The sequence below is a fragment of the Genypterus blacodes genome, unplaced genomic scaffold (assembly GCF_046128005.1).
Source record: "Genypterus blacodes isolate CSIRO-AG114 ecotype Tasmania unplaced genomic scaffold, CSIRO-AGI_Gbla_v1 ptg000067l_1, whole genome shotgun sequence".
In the NCBI taxonomy this organism is placed as follows: Eukaryota; Metazoa; Chordata; class Actinopteri; order Ophidiiformes; family Ophidiidae; genus Genypterus; species Genypterus blacodes.
The window spans coordinates 4,281,765-4,305,020 of NW_027466879.1; the positions used below are offsets into that span (position 1 = coordinate 4,281,765).

At 44.4% G+C, this 23,256-nt stretch overlaps 4 protein-coding genes across 10 annotated transcripts; 3 read left to right on the forward strand and 1 right to left on the reverse strand.

Moving 5' to 3' along the window:
• Nucleotides 1-521: 521 nt before the first annotated feature.
• Nucleotides 522-2,578, forward strand: LOC143005073 (potassium-transporting ATPase subunit beta-like). Its single transcript, XM_076156317.1, has 7 exons — nucleotides 522-633; nucleotides 1,323-1,451; nucleotides 1,553-1,666; nucleotides 1,747-1,952; nucleotides 2,058-2,120; nucleotides 2,210-2,302; nucleotides 2,420-2,578. The coding sequence occupies exons 1-7, from the start codon at nucleotides 522-524 to the stop codon at nucleotides 2,576-2,578; spliced, it is 876 nt and encodes a 291-aa protein (XP_076012432.1).
• A 1,171-nt stretch (nucleotides 2,579-3,749) lies between these two features.
• slc9d1 (solute carrier family 9 member D1) lies at nucleotides 3,750-10,019 on the reverse strand. Its single transcript, XM_076155431.1, has 14 exons — nucleotides 9,882-10,019; nucleotides 8,676-8,972; nucleotides 8,385-8,552; nucleotides 8,055-8,234; nucleotides 7,578-7,778; nucleotides 7,344-7,472; nucleotides 7,179-7,271; nucleotides 6,826-7,012; nucleotides 6,557-6,674; nucleotides 6,257-6,452; nucleotides 5,982-6,132; nucleotides 5,802-5,881; nucleotides 5,561-5,710; nucleotides 3,750-5,486 (listed from the first exon to the last, which is right to left on the reverse strand). Exons 2-14 carry the CDS (start codon nucleotides 8,949-8,951, stop codon nucleotides 5,373-5,375), a joined length of 2,043 nt encoding a protein of 680 aa, XP_076011546.1. The 5' UTR covers nucleotides 8,952-8,972; nucleotides 9,882-10,019; the 3' UTR covers nucleotides 3,750-5,372.
• Nucleotides 10,020-10,090: 71 nt separating this feature from the next.
• Nucleotides 10,091-16,412, forward strand: dcun1d2b (DCN1, defective in cullin neddylation 1, domain containing 2b). 7 transcript variants are annotated; one of them, XM_076155438.1, is made up of 8 exons: nucleotides 10,820-11,045; nucleotides 11,786-12,002; nucleotides 12,100-12,268; nucleotides 12,566-12,696; nucleotides 13,336-13,418; nucleotides 13,758-13,854; nucleotides 13,928-13,953; nucleotides 14,511-16,412. In XM_076155438.1, exons 1-7 carry the CDS (start codon nucleotides 11,043-11,045, stop codon nucleotides 13,945-13,947), a joined length of 720 nt encoding a protein of 239 aa, XP_076011553.1. In that variant the 5' UTR covers nucleotides 10,820-11,042; the 3' UTR covers nucleotides 13,948-13,953; nucleotides 14,511-16,412. The 7 variants fall into 7 exon arrangements, with proteins under 7 accessions (XP_076011549.1, XP_076011551.1, XP_076011550.1 ...); XM_076155434.1 differs by lacking the exons at nucleotides 10,820-11,045; nucleotides 13,928-13,953 and adding an exon at nucleotides 10,091-10,202; XM_076155436.1 differs by lacking the exons at nucleotides 10,820-11,045; nucleotides 13,928-13,953 and adding an exon at nucleotides 10,119-10,206.
• A 445-nt stretch (nucleotides 16,413-16,857) lies between these two features.
• adprhl1 (ADP-ribosylhydrolase like 1) lies at nucleotides 16,858-22,457 on the forward strand. Its single transcript, XM_076155432.1, has 7 exons — nucleotides 16,858-18,903; nucleotides 20,042-20,206; nucleotides 20,294-20,419; nucleotides 20,597-20,737; nucleotides 21,081-21,208; nucleotides 21,285-21,417; nucleotides 21,506-22,457. The coding sequence occupies exons 1-7, from the start codon at nucleotides 18,690-18,692 to the stop codon at nucleotides 21,673-21,675; spliced, it is 1,077 nt and encodes a 358-aa protein (XP_076011547.1). The 5' UTR covers nucleotides 16,858-18,689; the 3' UTR covers nucleotides 21,676-22,457.
• The last annotated feature ends 799 nt before the right edge of the window (nucleotides 22,458-23,256 follow it).

A 23,256-nucleotide genomic window follows, 5' to 3' on the forward strand; every position in this document is an offset into this window, starting at 1 on the left:
GTCAACTTAATCAAATGTTTTCATGGTGGTCATGGTTAATGTGTGTTCACTGTTAATTGCAGTTCAATATAATTGGAGGCATTTTCAGCGTAAAAAGCAGCTGAGCTTTTGTCAGGAGGTCCAGGATTACGAGGTTCCGTCCCTGGTGATTGGTAACCAAGATGGCTGTTGGGCAGAGTAGCCATGGCTGCTCAAGGTGATCCTCAGTTACCCTGTAACAATGAAGGACGACGGTGTAGATGAGGGAGTTTACATGATTGGAACCTGCCCACCTTCTTGTGGCCCTATAAGTACTGAATAAGAGATAACACATGCACCACACTGTGTGGGGCCGCCCAGAGAGTGAGATTTGGTATTTCCTCTAAAAGAGAATGATATAGTGTATAATACAGAACAAAGTTGAAAGAGCCTTGGAGTTTTGTGGGGGGGCGAGAGGAGAGGGGAGACGAATATCTCAACTGAAGAAAGAACAGAGGAGTGCAGAGTATAAGTTAAAAGAAGAAGAGTGAAGGGGCTTCAATATGGCCGCCTTGAAGGAAAAGCGGACTTGTGGCCAACGCTGTGAGGACTTCGGACATTTTGTCTGGAACTCAGAGAATGGGACGCTTATGGGGAGGACGCCAGAGAAATGGGGTAAGAATCTTTCTAAAGGGCTTTCCCCTAAAATAAAATGGAGAATAGCTTGATTTATTTTCACATTAAATGAAGCAGAGGGATTTAAATGGGACAGACACAATCACAATCAGCAGTGTTTTAAAGCAAAGAACAAATTACAACTAGTCCTCTTTCATAGCACTCATACTGTGCTGGGCTAATGTTCTGATGTTTGACTACTACCCCCAAACCTTTGTGATTGCATCAGCCTCTCTGTTCCTTCACCTTCCTTCAAACTCCAAAATAACAATTGTCCATCTGAACACAACCATCTGTCCTTTAATATCACCTTGCAGTGTTTGTGTGTGTACATACAGAGAGATAACCTGGGTGAGGAGATAAGATTCGCTCTATGGGGTTTCTGGGTTTATCATCTGCTTCTGTTTGATTTTACAAACAGATTACATGAACTCTCTTCAACAAAGTTCACCTTGACCCTCCAGTAAGGAAGTACAGAAGGCATTCAAGATATCAAAGAAAATTCTCCTTTCTGGATACTAGTGGATTATCAGTGAAATGTACATAAACATATCTAATGTAAAAGTATTCTGGTCACAGTCATTCCTAATTCAAGTCAGACAGGTCTCATGTCAAGCCAACATAAGATTTGTACATCAGAGACTTAGTTCCACCCCTGACAGGTCTTCAACTCTCTCTCTCCCTCCCAGTGTACATCAGTCTGTACTATGTGGCCTTCTATGTGATCATGACTGGCCTCTTCTCTCTGGCCATCTGGGTCCTCATGTACACGTTAGATCCGTACGCTCCTGACTACCAAGACCGGCTCAAATCTCCGGGTAACACAGCCAGACGACACAACACGGATTTCAGTCAAAATGTGACTTCAATTCGACCTTACTTCATATCTAACCTGACGTGTATCTGCTCCTCTGATCAGGGGTGATGGTGTGGCCGGACACCTATGGAGAGGAGATTGTTGAAATCAACTATAACACATCGGACACAGCCAGCTGGATGAAGATGTCCAACTGCCTTCATGACTTCCTGAAGCGTTAGTACTTCTGCTCTTCTACCCTACATTGTCCAATCTCACAGACTCATCTAAATGTCTCTGTCCATTTTGTCCTGCAGCGTACAATGACACCGTGCAGCACCAGTGTCACAACAATAACTGCACCAAGGGAAAGTACTTCATCCAGGACCACTTCACTGCCCCTCACCACACCAAGTGGGCATGTCCCTTCACACAAAGCATGTTGGGAGCCTGCTCAGGACTGGATGACCCATCCTTCGGCTACAACTGCAGCATGCCTTGTGTTGTCATCAAGATGAACAGGGTATGTTTGATAGAGACAGACTCATGCAGTGCATCATAGTAATTTTTACTTCACACATACAATCAGCGAGAATTAAGATGATAATTTTGTTTTATGTCTCTCCAGATTATTAATTTCTTGCCTTCTAATCACACTAACGTCCCCCCATATGTCAACTGCACTATACTGGTGAGTGGTGACTGTACAATCAAGACACTTTATTTGAGGTTGAGAACTTAAGCATGTATGTCTACATCTCTGTGTGGACGTGTCTGCAGGAGGGAGACAACAATGTGGCCAAGATCGAGTATTTCCCTGAAAATGGAATCATTGATCGCTCTTACTTTCCTTACTATGGAAAACTGGCACAGGTAACAAAACAACACTCACAATGCACACAGCCAGAGCCAACAAGGCCCCAACCTGACTGAAGTGTTTGTCACACATCAAAACCTTTCTTGAATGACCTTGTTTCTGTTTTTGTTTAGCCATCTTACATCAACCCACTGGTAGCAGTGAGGTTCAGCCTGGTGGGGAAGAGGTGCGCAAAGATCCAGTGCAGAGTCGTCTCCGACAAGATCAGCTACCAAAACATCTACGACGATTACGAGGGAAAGGTCATCTTCGACCTCAAAGCTCTAAAGTGAGAAACGGAATGAGACAGCAACAAATACCCCCCATCATGTAACAACTCACACTCCTGTGCCAAAGCATGATGAGTAGTCAATATTGAATGTATTTATCTGACAGCCTTATATTAACTTTGAACTTAACTGGACCCTGCATTATAGGCTCCTGTGTAAATCTGTGTTAGCTATGGCAGGTTTATAAACCTAATTTGTGCTTTGCAGAGTGATTCATGTTACAATCTGTATTTGTTTTTACTTAGATTGATTGGTTATCATGTATGATGGGGTGCTCCAATCACAGATTCTCATATACTGTACATATACGTGTCCTGTGTCTGGGTAAAAAACAGTCAAATAAAATGAAAAAACTAATATGTAATCTAACTGCAGTTGAATATCTGCTGGCATATATATTCAGTAGATATTATATATTTACACAGTTTAACCAGGAAATTAAAGCTCTCACAGGCAGCTCTGGTAGCACTAAGTACTCAGTGTAATCCTTCTGAGAATTATGGAAGCAATGAAGCAACGTTGGACTGATGAATGGCTCGTCTGTCTGCATGTCTCCGCTCATCTCACAAAGAGAATCCGGGTAAGAAAGACAGAGGAAAATTAATCTAAAGTAAAAATGTCACCGCTTTTTGTTTTGTTCTCTAGAAACATTTATTATAAAGAAAACATTTTCATATCCAAACTAAGAAACAATAAAATGTATTAAATAATAAATAATTGGACTTCACTCCAACAGTAGTTTTTCAAAATGTGACCTGATGTAAACAGTTATACCATTGATATGTAAAATCATATCCAGCCATTCTTGCAATCTTGTGTTTTTTTCAAATTCCTGGATTTGTCAGATTGACATTTGTGTTCCTGCTCGAGCCTTTCACCGTGTTTTTTCAGAATTAGCTCTGAAATCTATCCGTTACAAGACAGACTGAAAGGCAGCAGCCTGTTAAAATCGACAAGTAGATCCAGTGCACCAGTGCTAATAGGATGATGACAGTATTTAGGTTTCTCCTAATTCTGCTGACTGCAAACGTTGAGGGTTATCAGCTTATATAGTACACACACACACACACACGCACACGCACACGCACACGCACACAGTCTTGACGTCTGCAGGACATGTGACCTATGTTACCCTGTTTGACAAAAAGGACTACCATACCAAAGACAAAACATGAACTTTTAACCCCACTTTTAATAAATAAATGAATTTTACAATTTCAAATAAACAGTGACATTTGATGAGATCAGCATTAATCTGTGCTGTTAAAGTTCACTCACAGCCACCCGCACTATAAATAGAAATATGTAAAAAATAATCATGGAATTAAGTTTCTTACATTTACATTTCACATTATTAACAATGACACATCTACAACACTAGATGCCACAGGGGTGTGCGGTTGCCCTTCTTATCACCTTGTTTGTAGTGCAGATTGTGCACTGCTGTGTGTGGTTGATTTGTCTGACATTCAAAGATAAATTGTGAAGGATTTTTCACAACATAAATTCTGACCATGTTTCTATTTGCATATAGGGGTCTATTAGGAAAGCTTTACAATGTGCTTATGTGCAAATTATATGTCAGTCAGCCTCTGATTTTCCCTTGCTGCACACACTGAGTGAAAACAGGTCATTTTTAAGTCATGTGTCTTTAAAGCCCATTGCCGAGAAGCCCAAACTGTTTTGATTGGCCAGGTCCATCAGGCCTGGACAGAAAACAGAAAGACTAAGAAGTAAACAATGTAATCAAAAAACCCAAAGACCTGCAGCTTTGTCTTACCTCATACATTCCTACAGGCACATCCGTCCGCCTACGTTACACGTTACACTACAAACATGGAGGAACATATTAAAAAGCATATGACCCCATTACAACAAATAGTTCTTTCTATAATCTTTGGAATTCCCTTTCTAATGATGTATTGTATTATTGTAATATTTCATATATACTTTAACAGTTTGATCTGTTTAACTAGAAATGATTTATAGTTTTATGTAGCACAAGAAAGCGCCATCACAGTTAGACTCACAGTAGTACAATGAGAAAAATTAGCAAAAACTATCAATTCATTAAACGAAAGATTTGCTCAATCTAAACCACAAATTCTGCAAACTCAAACTGAATTGGGTTCATGCCAGAAACAGTCCTACAGTGTCTGAGGAAGGTGAGGTATAGTAAAAATGGAATATATCTTAAGACATATAAAGTGCATTTTACTTTACTTTTCATTACTTGGTGTGTGGATGGTCCATTTGATAAATGTGCTTCTCTTTCTGATTGATGTGCAGGTTATCCAACTAGAGACCTTCAGAAGGTTCAAGAGAATGAATTCTTCTACTAACTCAAGTTCAAGTGTAACTTCAGAGAAGTACGTGTGCTTCATTTGAAATGGTTTATGACAATGTGTTGTTCCTTTTACATATTCTTCTTTCAGGTACAATAATCCATCAAAAATCTATGTTTGGACGCAATTGGCTGTATCTGTAGTTGGGGAACCAGCAGAAGGAGCTGATCCTTGTTGATGCACCAGATTCCTACTGGTTGGTCGGAGTGCCTGCACTGAGGGAAGCAGGATCTGAATGGGAAGCCTGAGCCTCCCACACTTCACGAATGCTTGGCCGCTGACCCACAGGTGATGTTTGGGTGGTGATATCACATGGCTGTAGAGCAGTGACAAGGAATGCAAGAGCAGAAGAACTAGAGAGTCCAAAATAAAAACAAAAACAAAGGCTAGACAGGACTGTTTCCTGTCTCTGTAAGAGTCACAAGGACAATTTGGCATTAAATCCAGTTAGGTCAGGTGATTGTTTTGCGATCGACTCGGGAAACCCATCTGTGTGTGGTGACTCTCCAGAGCAGCGGTGCCAGCAGCAGACTGAGCGTAGTGACACTGAGGACCAGCAGGTACACCTAAGAGAGGGACATGGGAGAGAGAGATGTACGGGAGTGTTTTCACCTCGTCAGTTTTCCAGGGCGACACTGACCTCTCTGGAGATGATGCCGGCGCGACGTGCGCGGCTTCCCAGCACGAAGGAGAACTCGCTGACCTGTGCGAGGCCGGCTGAGACTATCCACCGTATGTGCCGAGAGCCTGCTGGCAAGATGGCTGACAACACCGCCACAGCCATCATGAACTGTGAGAAAAGAGAAGAAGAGAAGAGAAATCATTGAGATGAAGATACACATTCAAGGTGGAAAGAACGTAAAGAGAGAAAAGGGCTGTACCTTCATAATGACGAGTGTGAGTGTCAGCACCAGCAGGATTGTGAGTTCATACAACACGAAGGTTGGGAACACGTGGAAACCTGCAGCATCACAGGCACAAAGGAAAACATGGTCAACAGTGGCAGAGAAGATGTGTAAATGGAGCTGAAGTGCTGTCTAAATTGTCATGTTGGACCGGACCAATAGAGGCAAAGAAGATGATGGCGAGAAAATCCCTGATCGGCTCGATGGAGCTCATGACCTCTGTGGTAACCATGTGACCCTGGGTGGACAGCAACGCTCCAGCCAGGAAACAGCCCAGCTCCATGGAAACATCCAGACACTCTGTCACCTGCAGAGACAGTGACAGAAGGATGAACATAACACACACATTAAGAACACTACACAGAATGAGGAGGAGGAGGAGGAGGAGGGGAGGAAGGGACAAACAGTACAAGAAACAGCGGTGGACATACCGACAACATGAAGAAGACGAAGGCGGCCATCCCCAGCACCAGGATCTCCTTGTTGCCTTTGCTCTCAGCGTGGAGCTTCTTGTAAAAAGGGCCGATTAGGAACGATTTCAGCAACACACACAGCAGCAGCACAGCAGCCAGGGAGACCAGGACCTGGGTCAGGAGCAGGATCACACGCAGACCTCCGTACAGGAAGCTGTGGTGCGCAAAGAAGACATATTAACAAGACTGTGGGCCAGTTGCATCACGCAACCGCAAACATCAGTTATTTGCCCTTTTGATAAATTTAAGCTAACTGACGTGTCCAAGTCTCCGCTCTGTGCCTGGATGAGTGTGGGCATGACGGCGATGAAGAGTCCAAGCTGAACATCTTGCATCACCAGCATCCCCAGGAGGACACTGCTGTAGTCCAAGTCACCTGTCACACACACACACAGCTACATGTATTACAATTTGCACTCCCTTTTTCCCTTTCTCAAATAATATCACCCACTTTGTTCACAACTGTCCTTTAAAGTGACTCGACATCCTTAAAAGAAACACTGAGTAACCCAAGCAGGCGCTGCTACCTTCCTTCTCCCCTCTGCTCCCCCCTGCCAGGAAGCGAGACACCAACGGAGTGCTGGAGAGGGAGAGACAAGTGGAGATGAAGACTGTCTGGGTGGGTCGAATGTGCAGGAGCTGTCCCCACAACAAACCAGCCCCCACCATCAGCAGACTCAGGTAACAGGACCCCTGAACTGACGTCTTCCATACCTGCATACAAAGACAACACAAAGAGACGCAACACTCCTGTGAAAAGTGATACGCTCACTCATCTGAAAACCAAATGAGGTCTGATGTTGCGATTAATTTTCATCTTCAGCTTCCTCTACATGAACACACATTCTTAATCCCAAACCCCACCATCGCCGTTTCGTACCTTGCGAAGGCGATCAGGCGAGAACTCCAGTCCCACCACGAAGAGAGTGAAGAACACGCCCAGCTCCCCGAGAGTCTCCACCTGGACCATAGACTGCAGCACACAGAGCCGGTTACATCATGCTGGAGGTGCTAGAGGTGCACAACTAGATAGAGCAGCTGTTACCTTGATGCTGTTGAGGCCAGAGGGACCTAACAGGACACCACAGATGATGTATCCAAACATGGGAGGGAGACCTATCACAGTGCAAACCCAACCACAGGGCAGGGACAACATCACCACCGACACCAAGTCCTGACACAAACAGAGCAAACGGCGCTTAAAGAGTGAATAAATGAATAAATTAAGATTCATTTTTGGGGGGAATCTGAAGATACCCGAGAGGGAACAGTAACCCACCTTGATGAAGTGATGGTCGGCTCTGGGCATGGTGGAGTCTCTTGGTTTGGTCAGGACATACTGGTTATTCTGCGAGTCGATGAGCATGCTCAGTCCCAGGTCATATTCCACCTCCTTGCGCCTGGACGTGTTCTTCCTCTTCCCCCCGTCCTCCTCGTCATCCTCAACTCTCAGCACAGCCTCTACATTCACTCCTTTCATCTACAAAGCAGGCCAGAGGATGGATTGGACATCTACAAAATGTACAGTTCTGACCTCTAAACATGTTCTGTACCCTGACAAGCTTTAACATCTTGAGCTAAAATAATCACTGCTTCTGCTTGTTATCTAATCTATAAAGCGCTTGTCAGGCAGATGATTACAAACATTTTAGAAGACTAGAATTGTTCTGCTGGTTCTAGAATCATGACCCTTCTTGCCTTCAAGGGTCAACACCATGTAAAGTATCTATCAAAGTCTGTGCTGTTCCTTGCTGACCTGCTTGTTGTTGTCGAAAGCATGCTCCTCAATTTCCTCCTCTAGACGGTCTGCTGCCTTCCTGACATCCTCCAGGATCTCATCCAGCATAGACAGAGTTTTGTTTTTGGCTAAAACACTCTTCAAAGCTTCCTGCTGGTGCTTCTCAGCAGCCACCAGCTCCACGTACTCCTGCTCCTCCTTGTGGATGAGCACACAACCCAGCAGCAGGTGTGTTGAAAGACAAGAACACACACAAGCACACATAGCTTTGAGTTAACAACATTCTTTACAATTCTCTTTAATTTGCCCTCTGAGGTTATACCTATGGGACACTGTTCCCCTGCTCACCTTGATGGCCGCCTCCCTGAGGGCCTCCAGTCTCTGCCGGCTACTCTCCTTCATGTTGACCACGTCCCTGTAGTCCCCCTGCAGCACCCTCTGCAGGCCGTGCACCGCCTGGAACACCAAGTGCTCGCTCTCATTCAGCTCTTTCTGAAAAACCTCCAGAGTGTGAACCTGTGCACATTCAGGGAGACAAAGAATCAGTCACAAACCTTTTAAATGTAGGTAATATTGTATTTTCAGCAGATATGGTAATGGCAAACAAGAGAGATATTGTTTGTTGTGTTAGTCTCTAACCTGGAAGAGCCTCTCTGGCTCTGAGAGGGTCTGGTCTCGTCTAACCCCATCGGCAGCTGCTGCCAGCTTCCTGACCGCCACATTCTTCTGCCGCAGGAGGCCAGCCAGCCGCTTGCAATTGCCGAGCACCCAGCTGTGAGTGGTGTGTGTGGTATGGTCGTGGCTTGCTCCCTGGCTCTGCCGAAACTTGATGGCATGATGGGCCAACTGGTCCTTCTGCAGGACAGCAAGGCCCCCCACCAGGCCAAGGCACAGGAGTGAACATACAGCCCGCATCCAAACACCTACTCGTCTTCACTGGGGTGTAAGGTTTGATCCAAAGAAAGAGAAGAACAGAGTAGGAACGATTGAATCAGATTAGATTCTGTAATAACAAGAATAAAGAAAGGTTACTAAGAAGGGAGAGGAAGTGCAGGTGACGGAGAGTCCAAAGAACAGATGGCATCTGTGATCGTTTGCCACTTTTCCTAAAGCTTCACACCACATGCTTAGATATCATGTTTCAGTTCAAGCTAGCACTTGTGTTCTTTAGAGGTGTGGTCATAATGGCCAACCAGACAGCTGTGTGTACACCTGTGTCATGCTCCCATTGAACCCTGTTTGTATCCTATTGTACCAAACGCTGATACAGAATAATGACATCTAAGCTTTGAGCACAAAAGCAAAAGACGATGGCACGTTTAGAAACCATCCTGAGAAATACACATGCGATCATTAACCATTCATGACATCAGCAGAATGAATGAAGCCGACATTCACACCCAAGTTGACTGCATCTATGTGAGCATGAGTCATGCTGACTGATGTTTACTTTCCAAGCCCCCCACCCAACTGCAGCTACTCTGCCTCTGTTGCTAGAAATCAATAGCACCACTGTTTGGGTTTTGCCTACTGAACAGAGCAGAACACACACACACACCATCCACAGATGAAGAAGTCATCTAAGTTAATTCCCATACATTCATTTTCTTTTTTGTTTAGGATCAAAAACACCACACAGAGTCTGAACAACCATCTTTGTCGTCTATACTACTTCTGGTTTCATTCCGAATTTTTAGGTTTTGACTTACTGTACTTTTGAAAATCAATAATCAGCTCATAGTATAGCTCATAACACAGCTCATTCTAAAGATTCAAACACAAACGTAACGAAAAATCATTACAGCGAGGATGGTGACGGGGCTGTTTTTTTTTTTTTTTTTTTACCTGATTTTAAAGCTGAATGCGCGTCCAGCGAGGAAGCATCGTGGCCATATTCAAATCACAACAAAGATATCGATTGGCGTAGAGAAAATGACGGCTAACCCGATCATATCTGCTCTGTCCCGGCTCTGAACTGCGCCCATCGACTGAAGAAGGGAACAATCATGCTGTTGTGCGGCATCAACAGCCCTCCTCCTCCCCCTCTGCCACATAGCAGGGGCCAGCGGCGGAGCAGGAGCGGCACTGGGTGACCCACTTCATGTTTACTTCAACAGCTGACTGGAACGCCAACAAGTCTTCTTGTTCGTCTTTTCCTCGCTCCCGGTAGGTACGACGTAATTCGATTCACTAACTTAGTTGTGTACGTAAAGTTTGACCGGTTTGACTTAACTAGAACAAGTTGTTGTTGGAAGTCGTCGCATTCCTCCGGAGCTGTCAGACCAGCTGGGTCCACAACATGACGGCTAACTCCGCCTGTGCTAACGTTAGCTTTAAAACCCCACCGTGCTGTAAGTGAAGCGACATTAAATCAGACGTGTTGCTTTAAGCGGCTGATTCGTAAAGTCGACTGAATGCGTCATAAATGCAATAAAACAATGACGTTATTTTCTGAGTAAAACTGTCGGACTATTAGCTTTAACTTTGATCCATCCATCTTACTTCCGAAACATCTTTATCTGCTTTGATATGGGAGTTGTAGTTTTCAGATGTTTTTTTTAGTTCGACCGTGTCAAGTGTATTAAACTTTTAAAGGCTATCGGTAGCTTCATTTTGCAACGACACATTCAAACAGTAACTTGTTACAATACGAATTAAGTTAATGAAACAAGTGTAAGTACTTAAATGGCTTAAACCCCATGTTTCCCCAGTGAGTTGTTGTGTTTTTCAGCTGCGCTAGCGAACAGTGAGTGTTGGAGCTCCAGCGTGAAGTGAGTATCAATGACAAGTGAAGTTATTACGACCAAAAAAAGTATTTGTGACCTCAGGCAGTTTGTAATAATCCGTGATTTGAACCAAATGTCACCAAAACACAAGGCCCGTGTTTCAGACGCGCAAACGCACTACAATACCCAGAGTTCCGTTCGGCTACAGTAGCGCAGTGTTTTCGCGCAGGCGCACTACGGGTAATCGGATATCAAGTTGGCCAAAACAGCGGGTGATAAAATGGTAGGTAAGATTAAAAATGAGAAAGCGGGACTGTTGTGTTGTCCAGTTCCATAATTAAAACACTGATCAATGTTGTGATGAATGAATGGCGGCACAGCGGTTTGGTGGATCGGCGTGTCCTCTGCAGAGTGTCGCATTGTCAGAGCGATGTGTCGGGGAATATGAGGGAAATGGAAGGTCAGTTGTTGGTATTTTGAGATCGGACACCCGCACTCGCAGCACGTACCTTTCCCTTTTTGGTAGCTTGCCTGTGCAGCCGCGGGTTAGTGGAGTGCTCGCTGTATCAGACGCCCCTGGCTGGGGGAAGTAGGTTGCCAAACACTGGCCTGTCAAGGCGAATTTGCTCCTCGATCATCGGGTGGGTCAGATCTGCAGCTCTGCCAAAAGACGTGCAATGCTCCCGATGGCCGTCTAGGTTCCATTCATGCAGCGCGGTGCTTTTTTTGAAAACAAGCCGAGCCTTGTGGTGCATTTGCAGGCGGTAACGTTCAGGTCTTCCCTTAGAAGGAACTTAACCTAGAACATTTACGACAGCTGTCTTGGCACTTATCTGACGGCCGTCCACATGCAGCTGTTTTGTATACAAATATGTTACACTTACAGTTTGCAGTGGAGGTTTCATGGCTTGGATTCTAATTCTGCTCTTCAGAAAGTCTGTTTCTGCACTTCTGTCTGGGTGTGTTTGTACAGTGTGAACCCTGAGTCTCATTCATCTGCATGCTCCTGGACATCTCTTGCAGCACAAGTTGAAGTCTTCGCAGAAGGACAAGGTTCGGCAGTTCATGTCCTTCACACAGGCCGGGGAGAGGACAGCCGTGTACTGCCTAACACAGAATGACTGGAAACTAGAAGTCGCCACAGACAACTACTTCCAGAACCCAGACCTCTACCATAAAGAATCCATGAAAACCTCTGTGGACCGCAAGAAGCTGGAGCAGCTCTACAACAGATACAAAGGTGAGTCTGTCTCCTGTTTATGTCCCAACAGTGTTGTTTATTGTCGGGTATGTTGTGCTTTTGCTTTTGTTTTGGTCACTGTCTTCTATCTTTGCAGACCCCCAGGATGAGAACAAGATAGGCATCGATGGGATCCAGCAGTTCTGCGATGACCTGACCCTGGACCCGGCCAGCATGAGCATTCTGGTGGTGGCGTGGAAGTTCAGAGCCGCCACACAGTGCGAGTTCAGCAGGAAAGAGTTCCTGGATGGCATGGCTGAGCTGGGGTGAGTCACAATGTTGTTGTCACACACAGAGAGTTTTAAAGACTGTGAGGTAGCGGGACCACTGATCCTAAAAGTAACTTTGTTAACTTAAAGATTCCTTTACAATCGACACACTGTATATCTACTTGTGTTGTGTGTCATGTTATAAAACGTGTCATACAGAGTTTACATGTACAAACTGAAACCCCAGATTAAAGTGTTGAACTTGGATCTGTATGCAAAGTTCACCACTGTGTTACAATGATAGAACTGTGGAAGCCTGACTTGCTGTCCGTTTGTCCTCAATCTTTCCCTCAGATGCGACAGTCCTGAAAAAATCAAGGCCATCCTCCCGAGACTAGAGCAGGAGCTGAAAGACACGGGGAAGTTCAAAGACTTCTATCAATTCACCTTCAATTTTGCGAAGAACCCTGGACAGAAGGGTTTAGGTGAGCTGACAGCAACAGAGTCACAGCACATCATCACTGACTGATCACTGACCGGCTGCCTCCATCAAATGTAGACACAAGTACTTGCACAAGACCTGCACAACTTTGTTATGGTTATTATTAATATTATTATCATTGACCAGAATATTAAGGTTCAGGAAAAAGTTGTCACATTTCACTTTCAACCCATGAAAGTTTCTTGTTTTTATTGGAATGAAATGATTATAAAGTAACGATCCAAAATGGAAAACAACAAGAGTACATAACTTTGTATTATGATGGATCCACACAGGGACTTGTCTCGATATTCTGACAGTAATGTGATCATAACTGCTTACACAAGCACCAGGTTAGTAAGAAAGAGCACTTTATTTATAAAACTATATGAAAAGAGGGCATAACCTGGACATAAAGTGTGTAGTGTATTTTAAAGTCTAGTTTGATATTGTTGTATGTAGTTGAAGTGAAGCTTGTATGTTCCAGGAGACGTTTCACCCTGGTGTAGTTTTCCTCCCTCAGATGCTGAATTCCTTGTTGGACAGCACTGATGTCTGTCTCTCTGCACTGTCCTCGTGTCTGTGTCTCCCCCCCTCCCCTCCCCCCAAACATTGAAGATCTCCCTTTGCTTTGTTGCCTCAGACCTAGAGATGGCTGTAGCTTATTGGAATCTAGTTCTGACAGGTCGCTTCAAGTTCCTGGATCTCTGGAATCGCTTCCTCCTGGTGAGTGAAGACGTTGCTTTGATCTGCATCCAGTTTGTTTTCCTCCATTATTTGGTTTCTTTTGTTTCGGCAGCAACTTCTTCCATAAGTGTTTTCAACAACTTCAAAAAATGACTGCATGAATTGTTTATGAATAAATAAATGATTGACTATGCTGGATTTTGATCGTGTGCTTGGAATTGAATCCGTTATTGTTGTTATTTGTAAGCTATGAAATGAACAGATTGAGTAATTGTTTGTTTCCTGTGACCATAAACTGACGAATGAATGGAGTTTTTATACAAATGTCAATTCTCATATCTAACTGTGGATCCTTTCCTGTCAATGTGCTGCATTCAGGAACATCACAAGCGGTCGATCCCCAAGGATACATGGAACCTTCTTCTGGACTTTGGCAATATGATTGCAGACGACATGTCCAACTATGACGAGGAAGGTGAGTTCATCAAGTATTCTACTACTTTAACCTGCACAAGTAATTGAATATCCCCCCCTTATTGTTGTTCTAGACCGAACTTTTGCACGATGATGAACTGTGAGTATATTCATTCTGATTGACATTGAACAAACAGTCATTTCCCTGAGCATTTACTTTAATTGGATTATTTACAATAACTTCTGCATACATAAACATGAGGAGACTCTTGCTCCTGGCATCTACATTTCATCATTATTACCAGAAGTAGTCGTAGTCATGTCAGTGTTATTAACCTCACTGTTGTGGCACAGACAATGTTTGCCTTGGAGGAATGGGAAGGGTAACATTTTAAACTATATTACTGTCCAGCAGGGGGCTCTTGAGGCTTTTTGGCAGATGTCTGAAGCAGCACATCACTGGGCTTTGATGATCTACGTCATGGTCCTCTTGGCCCACAGCGGTGCATATTTTCCATCACCTCTCACCCTACACACACAGCTGATTCAATCATTTAAGGCACCAAGTTGATCTAGTGAACGCACCTGACCTGATGAAGAGATGGAAGACATGCAAGGCTGTGTGACAGGAGGAGCAGGATTGAGACACGCTGGACTGAATCATTGTGGACAGTCACTAATCCCGTGTTGTTTTCTCTCTCTCTCTCTTTTTTCCAGGGGCCTGGCCTGTCCTTATAGATGACTTTGTTGAGTTTGCTCGACCGATTGTGACGGGGAACAAGCGCAAGATGACATAGTGTCTGTCCTAGTTTCATGCAATGGGCGGAGTTTGTTTCTCCCAGTTTTCTTTCTTTTGAATAAGGATTTTTATATATAAATGAGCCAAAAAGAGACTACTTCTCAATAAGCCTGTCTGCAGCTTGTCTGTGCGATCGTTCTTCCAACTGAATAAGACACCGCGGTTGGGGGGAAGTGACCCGGGAATGCCAGCCTGGGAAAACAAAAAGCGGGAAGGGAATCAACAGAAAGAGAAAGAGAGAGAGAGGCGCTTGGGCCTGGCAAGGAATGACTTTGGAATTGCTTTACGGAAAATTGATGGGTGTCCTTAAAACTCATCGGTCACGAGCAAAACCACCAATGGACGAGGCTTCGAACTGCTGCTGTGAACTTGGCTCACTAACTTGCACCCTCCCTCCCCCGGCCTCCGGCACAGCGACGAGGGGGGCCGGCGGCCGCGTGCGCTCGGCGGCCGCAGAGGATGGAATTGTTAGACGCAGTTAGGGTGCGGCCTCTTACGTTTGCCAGTCGCGAATGGAAATAGTATGTTAAAATTCTGCATGTCCTTTTTTTTTTCCTGTTTGTTTGTTTGTTTTGTTTGTTTGTTTTTGTCGGCTAGTGTGAAGCAGTGCCAAGGAGGTCGAGGAGGGGAGAGAAAAAAAAAGTTAATCTACGTCATGTATTTTCACTGAGATGGAGAATGTGTCGCTCTCTTTGACTATTAGACCGAGAGCTGGAAAAGGTGTGTGCTCGCTTTGTCATTGTGTGTGTGTGCGTGTGTGTGCGTGTGTGTGTGCGTTTTGGTGGGGGGGTGAGGGGGCGGTTCAACGTTCCGCCTCTTTGCATTATATCGCTAAATCGTTTTAATTTGTTTTTTTGTTCTTATGTGGAGTTCAGAAACGACGACACGAGTGACGATGCAAGACTTCAGATCCACATTTTGTACTCCGATTGAGAATTGGACAGAGCAGCATGCTTTTCAGGCTCAGCACCAGCATAAAACACTATTGTTACAGTTGTAAAATAGGATTAAGATTAGATAGAGCTTTAGAGCGAGTCAAATGTATATCTGCCACAAAAAGGTAATGACATTTATAACCATAATCCGTCATGAGCAGCATATAGGATCCTCAGTTTCACAGTGCTACTGCGTTGGTTTCTTTTGGTTTGACTTTGTTTTATTTTTGCAGTGTGTCAACTGCTGTACAAAAGACAAACGGACACATTGACTGTTTTCTACTATCAGGTGATGACTTGCCAACTCTGCAAAACTGCACTGATTGACACTTTTTCTGTTGTAGGTCTTTTTATCAGGCAGCACTGTACACCGCTACAGAGCTCATCAGTTTACATGACAGTAGGTTACACTCACATACTAGACGTTCCTGTCGGGGTCATTTGAGCATTTTTGAACTGTTTGTTTACACTTTTTTGAGGTTTTTGGTCTGTTGCTTTTCATGCGATCATGAGTAGGGGCGTCCGTTCCGCTACCACAGAGAAGATCACACATCACTGAAGTTGAAAAACGCTCGAACAAGTTTGTTAGAAGCTAAACGCATGCGGCCCCTGTCTTGGGGAAATAGAGGGACAAAAATAGACCTCAGGTACCAGTCGTCCTCTCCCGGCAGGCGGTTTGCTTTAGCCACAACAGTGTTTTGCCATGTTTGTGCTTGACACCACGTCTCTGCCAATCGTTTGTCACCGTGGTCAAATTATTTATGTCTTGAAATAATGGTGGCTTATTTCCCTGTTGTAACCTTGTCGTGCAGTAAAATGTCTCTGCCTTGTCAACAGCCAAACACACAGGGGATAATTGCCTTTTATTTTTGTCAAGTTGACAAACTTGGTAAGAGATCTCACATGTATGTACGTATGTATGTAAGTAAGTAAGTAAGTAAGGCAGTCTTAAACTAGGAGAGTGCGTGTGTGTGTGTGTGTGTGTGTGTGTTACAGACTTGAAGAGGTTGAGGCAAATCATGATGGTAATGTGTTTTGTTTGTATGATTGCTCACAGATTTGATGCATTTGAGTTGCACAAAAAACAGCTTTCAGACAGTCACTCTTGGAGCCGGTACATGTATTGGTCATTTCAGTAATGGAGCAGAAAATGAGATATGATTTGTTTTACTCAAATATAAAAAGGTGTTTCTGAAACTCTTCTGTTGACTTGTCAGGGTCCCTTTGCATCACAGTACAAGCTGTGCACACACTGATCCTGGTCATTACAGCAACTTGGTGTCAGACCTTTGAGTTTTATTAACTTATGAGCTAGAAAAGATCAAAATCCTCCTTTATCCTAAAATAATACATGTGGTTTGTCAAATATGTGGTTGACTGTCTTTTCTGACACCAACCAGAACTCAACAATGAATGATCCTACACACAAGCACAATATAAAGTGCTTGTGTGTGTCTAAATTAACTTAGAGATCAAGTGCATATGAGCACAGTAACATCATGTGGGGCTTTTGGACAGATAACATGCATATCTTGAAGAATCCACTCTTTAAAATAGATATTTTAATTAAAAAAACAAATTGAACTAAAAAGTGAAATGTAAATATGGATCTATTAGATGAATAAAGTTTTTTTGAGAGGTCGTATCTATCAGAAAGTGGCACAGGCAGGATATTGTGTTTTGTCACACAGGTGTGCACTGCATTGTGTCAGGAGAAGCTGTTTGTCCATAAACCCTGCTGATTTCAACAGTGTTGTGAATGTGTTCTGGGAATTTCAGTCTGTCGTCAAATGTATGCTTGTGTTCAGATGTTGATTCTGCAGGTTCTATCACAACCAAACTACATCAATTGACTTCACTGATTTCAAACTACTCAGCCAGAGAGCTTGGAACCAAAAACCTGCATGCTCGAGTTGAGAATCACTGCCCAACACTGTGTGTGTGTGTGTGTGTGTGTGTGTGTGTGTCAGCACGGTAACAGTTGTTCCTTATCAGGTTGCATTCCTGCCGCATATCCTCATCATTGCCCCCCTTAGTTAAGCTCTGTCCCCTGTTACTAAGGGACACATTCTATGGTACAGCGTTTGTAAATATCTCATTATCTCAATATCTCAAACAACTCAAATGGGGGTAAATTGTGCTCAATCAGGAAAACAACTTACCCATGAAAAGGTTAAAGAGATCCATGACATTCACCTCCACAAACAATGAAATAGATGGTGACAGAAGAAGATAAGGGTGTGTGTGCATGTGCGTGTGCGTGTGCGTGTGTGTGTGTGTGTGTGTCAGCACTTTGGACTTAACAGTTGTGAGGTTGATATTGACAGAGGGATAAAAGTCATTCATTGGGTGAAGCTGATGTCAGGGCAGGAGACGGTGAACGCAGGAGTTTAAAATAGGGAGGTATGGATCAGAGAGTGGAGCTTCAATAAAGGATGAGGCAAGCGCACGGAGAAGGGGCTTAGAAGGGATGATGGTCCATTCTTGCCCTTCTCCCATGGGGCGAGCGGGATGTCGGCGAGGTCTCGGCACCAGCTGGCACTTTTGCACTCTAGCCCAGCAACCCATTAGCATCCTCTCCAATGTGTCCAGCCCCCAGTGCCCCTCCACACGCAGCCGTGGAGCTTTTGAGCCGATAGGGCCATGGGGATTGCCTTTTTAGGAGACACCTGACCGCAGCTGAACTAACCGCTGCCCGAAACAAAAGAAGCTGTGGCAGATAACGTGCTTGTGTGTGTGTGTGTGTGTGTGCCCGCTGTTGGAACTCTATATGTGAGACAACTGAAGACCTGTTTGAGACTGCTGATAAACTGAGGGTACAACAAGAGGCTGGGAAGGCTGTGAAGGTCAGATGGGGGGCAGCGGTCTCAGCAGATCAAGCTGAAATCTCACCGACGGTCAACGACAGCATGAGTGGTGTGTTGGCTCTCTGAAGGCTGTGAGGATCATGGGAGCAGCAGAACCTTTCCTTTGTTGACTGAAGGTTTGGATGGGTAGTCTTGGATTCAGCCAGTAGAGTTGCGATTGGTGGTAGTTGTCAAGAGAACCTTCAGCTCATAGGGTTAAGTTTTTGGCATTTGTTGATTCAAGAGAAGACCGTGAGGTCGTGAGTAGCTCGGTTGGACAAGGATCCTGACTGTCAAAGGAGAAGGACCAGGCATCATGGAGAGATTCCAGGCAGGCATGGTCCTGGGTGCTGTCGGCGATGCCCTGGGCTACAGAAAGGGCAACTGGGGAAGCTGCACATCAGGTCGGAAGATCCAGGAGGAACTGGCCTCTCTGGGGGGTCTGGCAGCCCTGAAAGTGGACGCTGATAACTGGCCCCTGAGTGATGGAACGCTGATGCACATGACCACAGCAGAGGCACTTATAACAGGTAGGTGATGGATTGATTCATTATCTGCATACAGATTGAAGAACTAAACCCGAAATGTTTAACTGCTTTACCTCACTTGACGTTTTTGAATAAATGTACATAAAATAACTGGAAAATCATTCATGCTCTTGTGTGTCCTTCTATAAATGATCAAACCTTCACATTGCTCCACCTGGACCTTTGTCTCCTCATATAGAAAGACCAGAATAGCTTGTTCTATAGAGTCGAGGCACACTTGCTATTAACTTCCCTGGCAGAACATCTCTTCTTCTTCTATACCATAAAACTGCGTTGCATACCATAATCCATCCTTCCAGTCATAAACCAGTCATCAAAGACCGCTTGTCAGGAAGGACGGCGCGAAAATAGACAAGCTGAGCGTCACCTCTGAGCAATCTTCCCTGAACAATAGCAGGCCAGGCTTCTCCATAATCTACCTGTTTCATATTTGGTTGCAGATGAGGCTCCATGCCAACAACAGCAGCAGCAGTGCCGTGAAAGGGTGATGACATCGTAGGAGATTAGGACGCCCTATTTAGCCAGCATATCTATACACAGCAACCACCGAAGGAAGGAATGTCATTAAGTCGTCAGTGTTTGTTGGCTCTATTGGCCGGCTCATAGACTGACAGGATGGGAAAATGTGAAAGAGAGAAGAAACTATGCTGCATTTAGCTTAGCTGTTCTATTGTAGAAAACATACTTTAATGAGCCAGTTATTGTCCCAAAAAACAAACCTCAACACAAACACACACACACACACACACACTGTCAAATGCACTTGCTCTGTCCTCACTAATCCTGTATGAAACTTATCTGGACCCGTGACTGATGAGGTGAATGAAAGTCCTTGTCTTTCGCCAACCAAAGCTATACACAGCTAAATTAGAAGTCTCTCTCTCTCTCTTTCTCTCTCTCACACTCTCTGGCTCTGTCTCACACATAAAGTAATTCTAACAGGATGCCGGTGGATCCTAGTGGATCCCCTGGTGTGTGGAAGCGACTCCACTTGCTCTATCGGCACGCTGCTACTCTGTGGGGCTAAATTTATCCCTCCACCATTCATCGAGCCTGGAATGTCAATCGGGGATCACGCTACAATATGTCACTGTATGTGTGTGTGTGTATGTATGCACAGACTACTGGTGTCTGGAGGACCTGTACCGGGAGCTGGTGCGTCTCTATGTTGAGGCCATGGTGTCTCTGCAGGGCCGAGCCCCTGACCCTGCCACAGTGGAGGGCTGTGCTCAGCTAAAACCTCACAACTTCCTGCTGGCCTGGCACACACCCTTCAATGAAAAAGGTGAGAGCTTTTTTTTTACAAGGTTTCTTGAAATGAGTGCAATGTTAATGTGGTTATGTGAAAGCTGGTGTGTGTGTGTGTCTGCAGGGTCTGGGTTTGGGGCAGCTGCCAAGGCGATGTGTGTGGGTATGAGATACTGGCAGCCTGAGAGACTGGACAGTCTGGTGGAGGTCAGCATTGAGACAGGCAGAATGACCCACAACCACCCCACAGGTGACACTGTCAGCACGCTCTAACCTACCCAAACAAATCTGACACACACGTTAGGAATGCTAGCTGTGCTGTTATATTACTAGATTAGCTGCTTCACAGTGGTCATTCAAGTTATGACTTTGAATTGTCAACATCCAGCCTTGTCACAGTGACTTAAAGTGATGCTTTTTGCTACAGGATTCCTGGGTGCCATGACAACAGCACTGTTTGCGTCCTTTGCTATCCAAGGGAAGCCTGTTGTGAGTTGGGGTCGTGAGCTCATGAAGGCCATTCCAAAGGCTGAGGAGTACTGCAAGAAGACCATACGACACATGGCAGGTCAGATAGTGTTTCTGTTTGGGCTGTAGGCCTTTCAGATGACAGATGCAGGGAAGGATCTGCTCTGTCTGTGTGAGACCAATGTCCTCCAAGGCTGATGTCCCTTTGTCACTGGTTGCTGAAGAAAGTTTGACACTGGAGGGGAGTGACAAAGGAGAGACACATCGTTTTATATTTCTTTAATCCAATCCAATTCACCTTGATATTAAAACAACATCAGCAATATTGGGTTTTGTTAGTTACATTATATTCAGAGTTCAGTTTGAATGAAATATGAGTCCGTGAGCAGAATACTGAAGGTAACTCTGATGTCAGTAATGTGAGTCATTGTGTTTCCACGCAGAATATCAAGAAAACTGGTTCTACTTTGAAGCCAAGTGGCAGTTTTACCTGGAGGAGAGAGTGATAGAGACAGAAGGACAAAACAAGCCGCTGTTCCCTGATCGCTACGATGCTGAGGAGACAGATAAGGTAACGTTTTTTACCTGACTCACAAAAACTCACTGTAACTCACTTTGCATCAACACTGTTGTCCATGTCCTTACAGGTGTATAAGCGTTGGAGCTCTGAGGGCCGTGCGGGCCACAGGGGCCACGATGCCCCGATGATAGCCTATGATGCTCTGCTGGCAGCAGGGAGTGACTGGGCTGAACTGTGTCGACGGGCCATGTTCCACGGAGGTATGTGCTTTAGCGTGCCGCTCCAGACTTAAAAGCAGGCAGAGAAACACACTTCCCGCTCACTTTGACCTCTGTGAAATTGTTCTAGGTGAGAGTGAAGCCACAGGCCTGATTGCAGGATGTCTCTACGGCCTCATGAACGACCTAAGCAAGGTTCCCCCCGGCCTGTACCAGGATCTGGACAAAAAGGAGCGTCTGGAGGAGCTGGGAGCCGCACTCTTCAAAGCTGCATCTGCAGAGAAGTGCACAGAGAAGTAATCTTACTCTTCACTGGCCTGAAACCTTCTGGCTATCAGAGGAACTGCACATGGCTCCATGCTGCCTCCCTCTGTCCCTCACTGGCCCTAGTCCTTCCTGGTAGTATGTCAATAGTCTTATGTGACATTCTTCCCACCCCCCCACCCCACACCCCTATCCTCTTTGGTCCACCACGCCTCCACAAATCTTCCATGCACTGGAAAGTTAGAAGTGCCTGTTATTGTAGGTGCGGCAGAGCAAAACATGAAAAAACATCTGGGATCTGTTTGTTTTACACAAATCACATTTTTATTGATGACAGGGAGTATGACATAGTGTACTTTAAGGCCTACTGGGGGCTCCATTACTTGGCTCTATTATTCCCCCAAAGATGACAGAGCTGTGGGGAAAACTACTCGTTCTTGTTAACTTTTAAGTTAACTTGGATCAGTTGGTTACTTGGAACCTTACACTTTATAAAGCTAACCACTATTAACATTAATCTTATTAATCAAAGTCATTGTTGTAGTAAAACAGTTCATCCTCAGTAGTTTATTGAATATTTAGCGTATGTTTTTCAGTATGTTAAAACAATTATTACCTGAATCTCAGGTGCTTAGTAATTCAATGCATGTGACATTTGGTAGAAATTTACAAATGATTTTGGCTTTAATGAGTAATACGATTAATTTGTAGACTAGTATCTACATTTTCTTATACTGTGACAACAGTCGTTATTTGTACTGTGATGCCATTATGTTTACTGTACTGTATATTGTGGATGCACCATTATATGGTGATTATTAAATATGACATTGAATTAAAAATGGACAGAAATATTTACCACACATGAAGTCCGTGTCTCTCGTTATTGTAACTGTAAGAGTAGAATACTTCTCTTCACTCTGCAATTGCCTGAACTAATCACCTATAACAACTACACACTGCTGCAACATGTTACATGAGAACATTTCAGCCTTAACAGTTTTCTGCAGGGATGGAAAATCACAATAACATACGGCTCATTTGATACAGTTGGATCAAAATCTAATAGTGTAGGTAAACAGAGGCTTAAACAAATGTGAAAAGAACACTCGCCCCTTCTGATATTACAGCACAACTTTATCAGTGGTCTCCCCCAAAATTCCAACCATATATCGTGGATCATAGTTTAAGCCAGCATCAACATGAAATTGTTCGTTTCAGCGATACCTTGGAAGTCTTATGATGATCGTTTCTTTGAGGGCACCCCCTCTGAAACCCCTCGAAGGGGTAAACAATTATTATGTGGAATACAGTTGCATATTGGAACCCTGTTAAGTTTTGTGTGTCTTCTGTTTTCTGTAGACCAGATTCCTTGATATCCTCTATCAGCCCTGATGCCAGAATGCTGAGGAAGTTGGTCAGAGACCGGACCTGTCGTCCAGCACTCAGATGGATTCTTGAGAGTCTCCTTGAGTACCTTACACACAAGCTGGCCAAATGGGGCACAAGAAATGTAAACCCAAAGCCAGGGTCAGGTACTGTTACTGAGACAAATGTAAGAAACAAACAATTGGCTGTTCAGAGAACTGAGGATTCAATGAAACCAAATCCCACTAC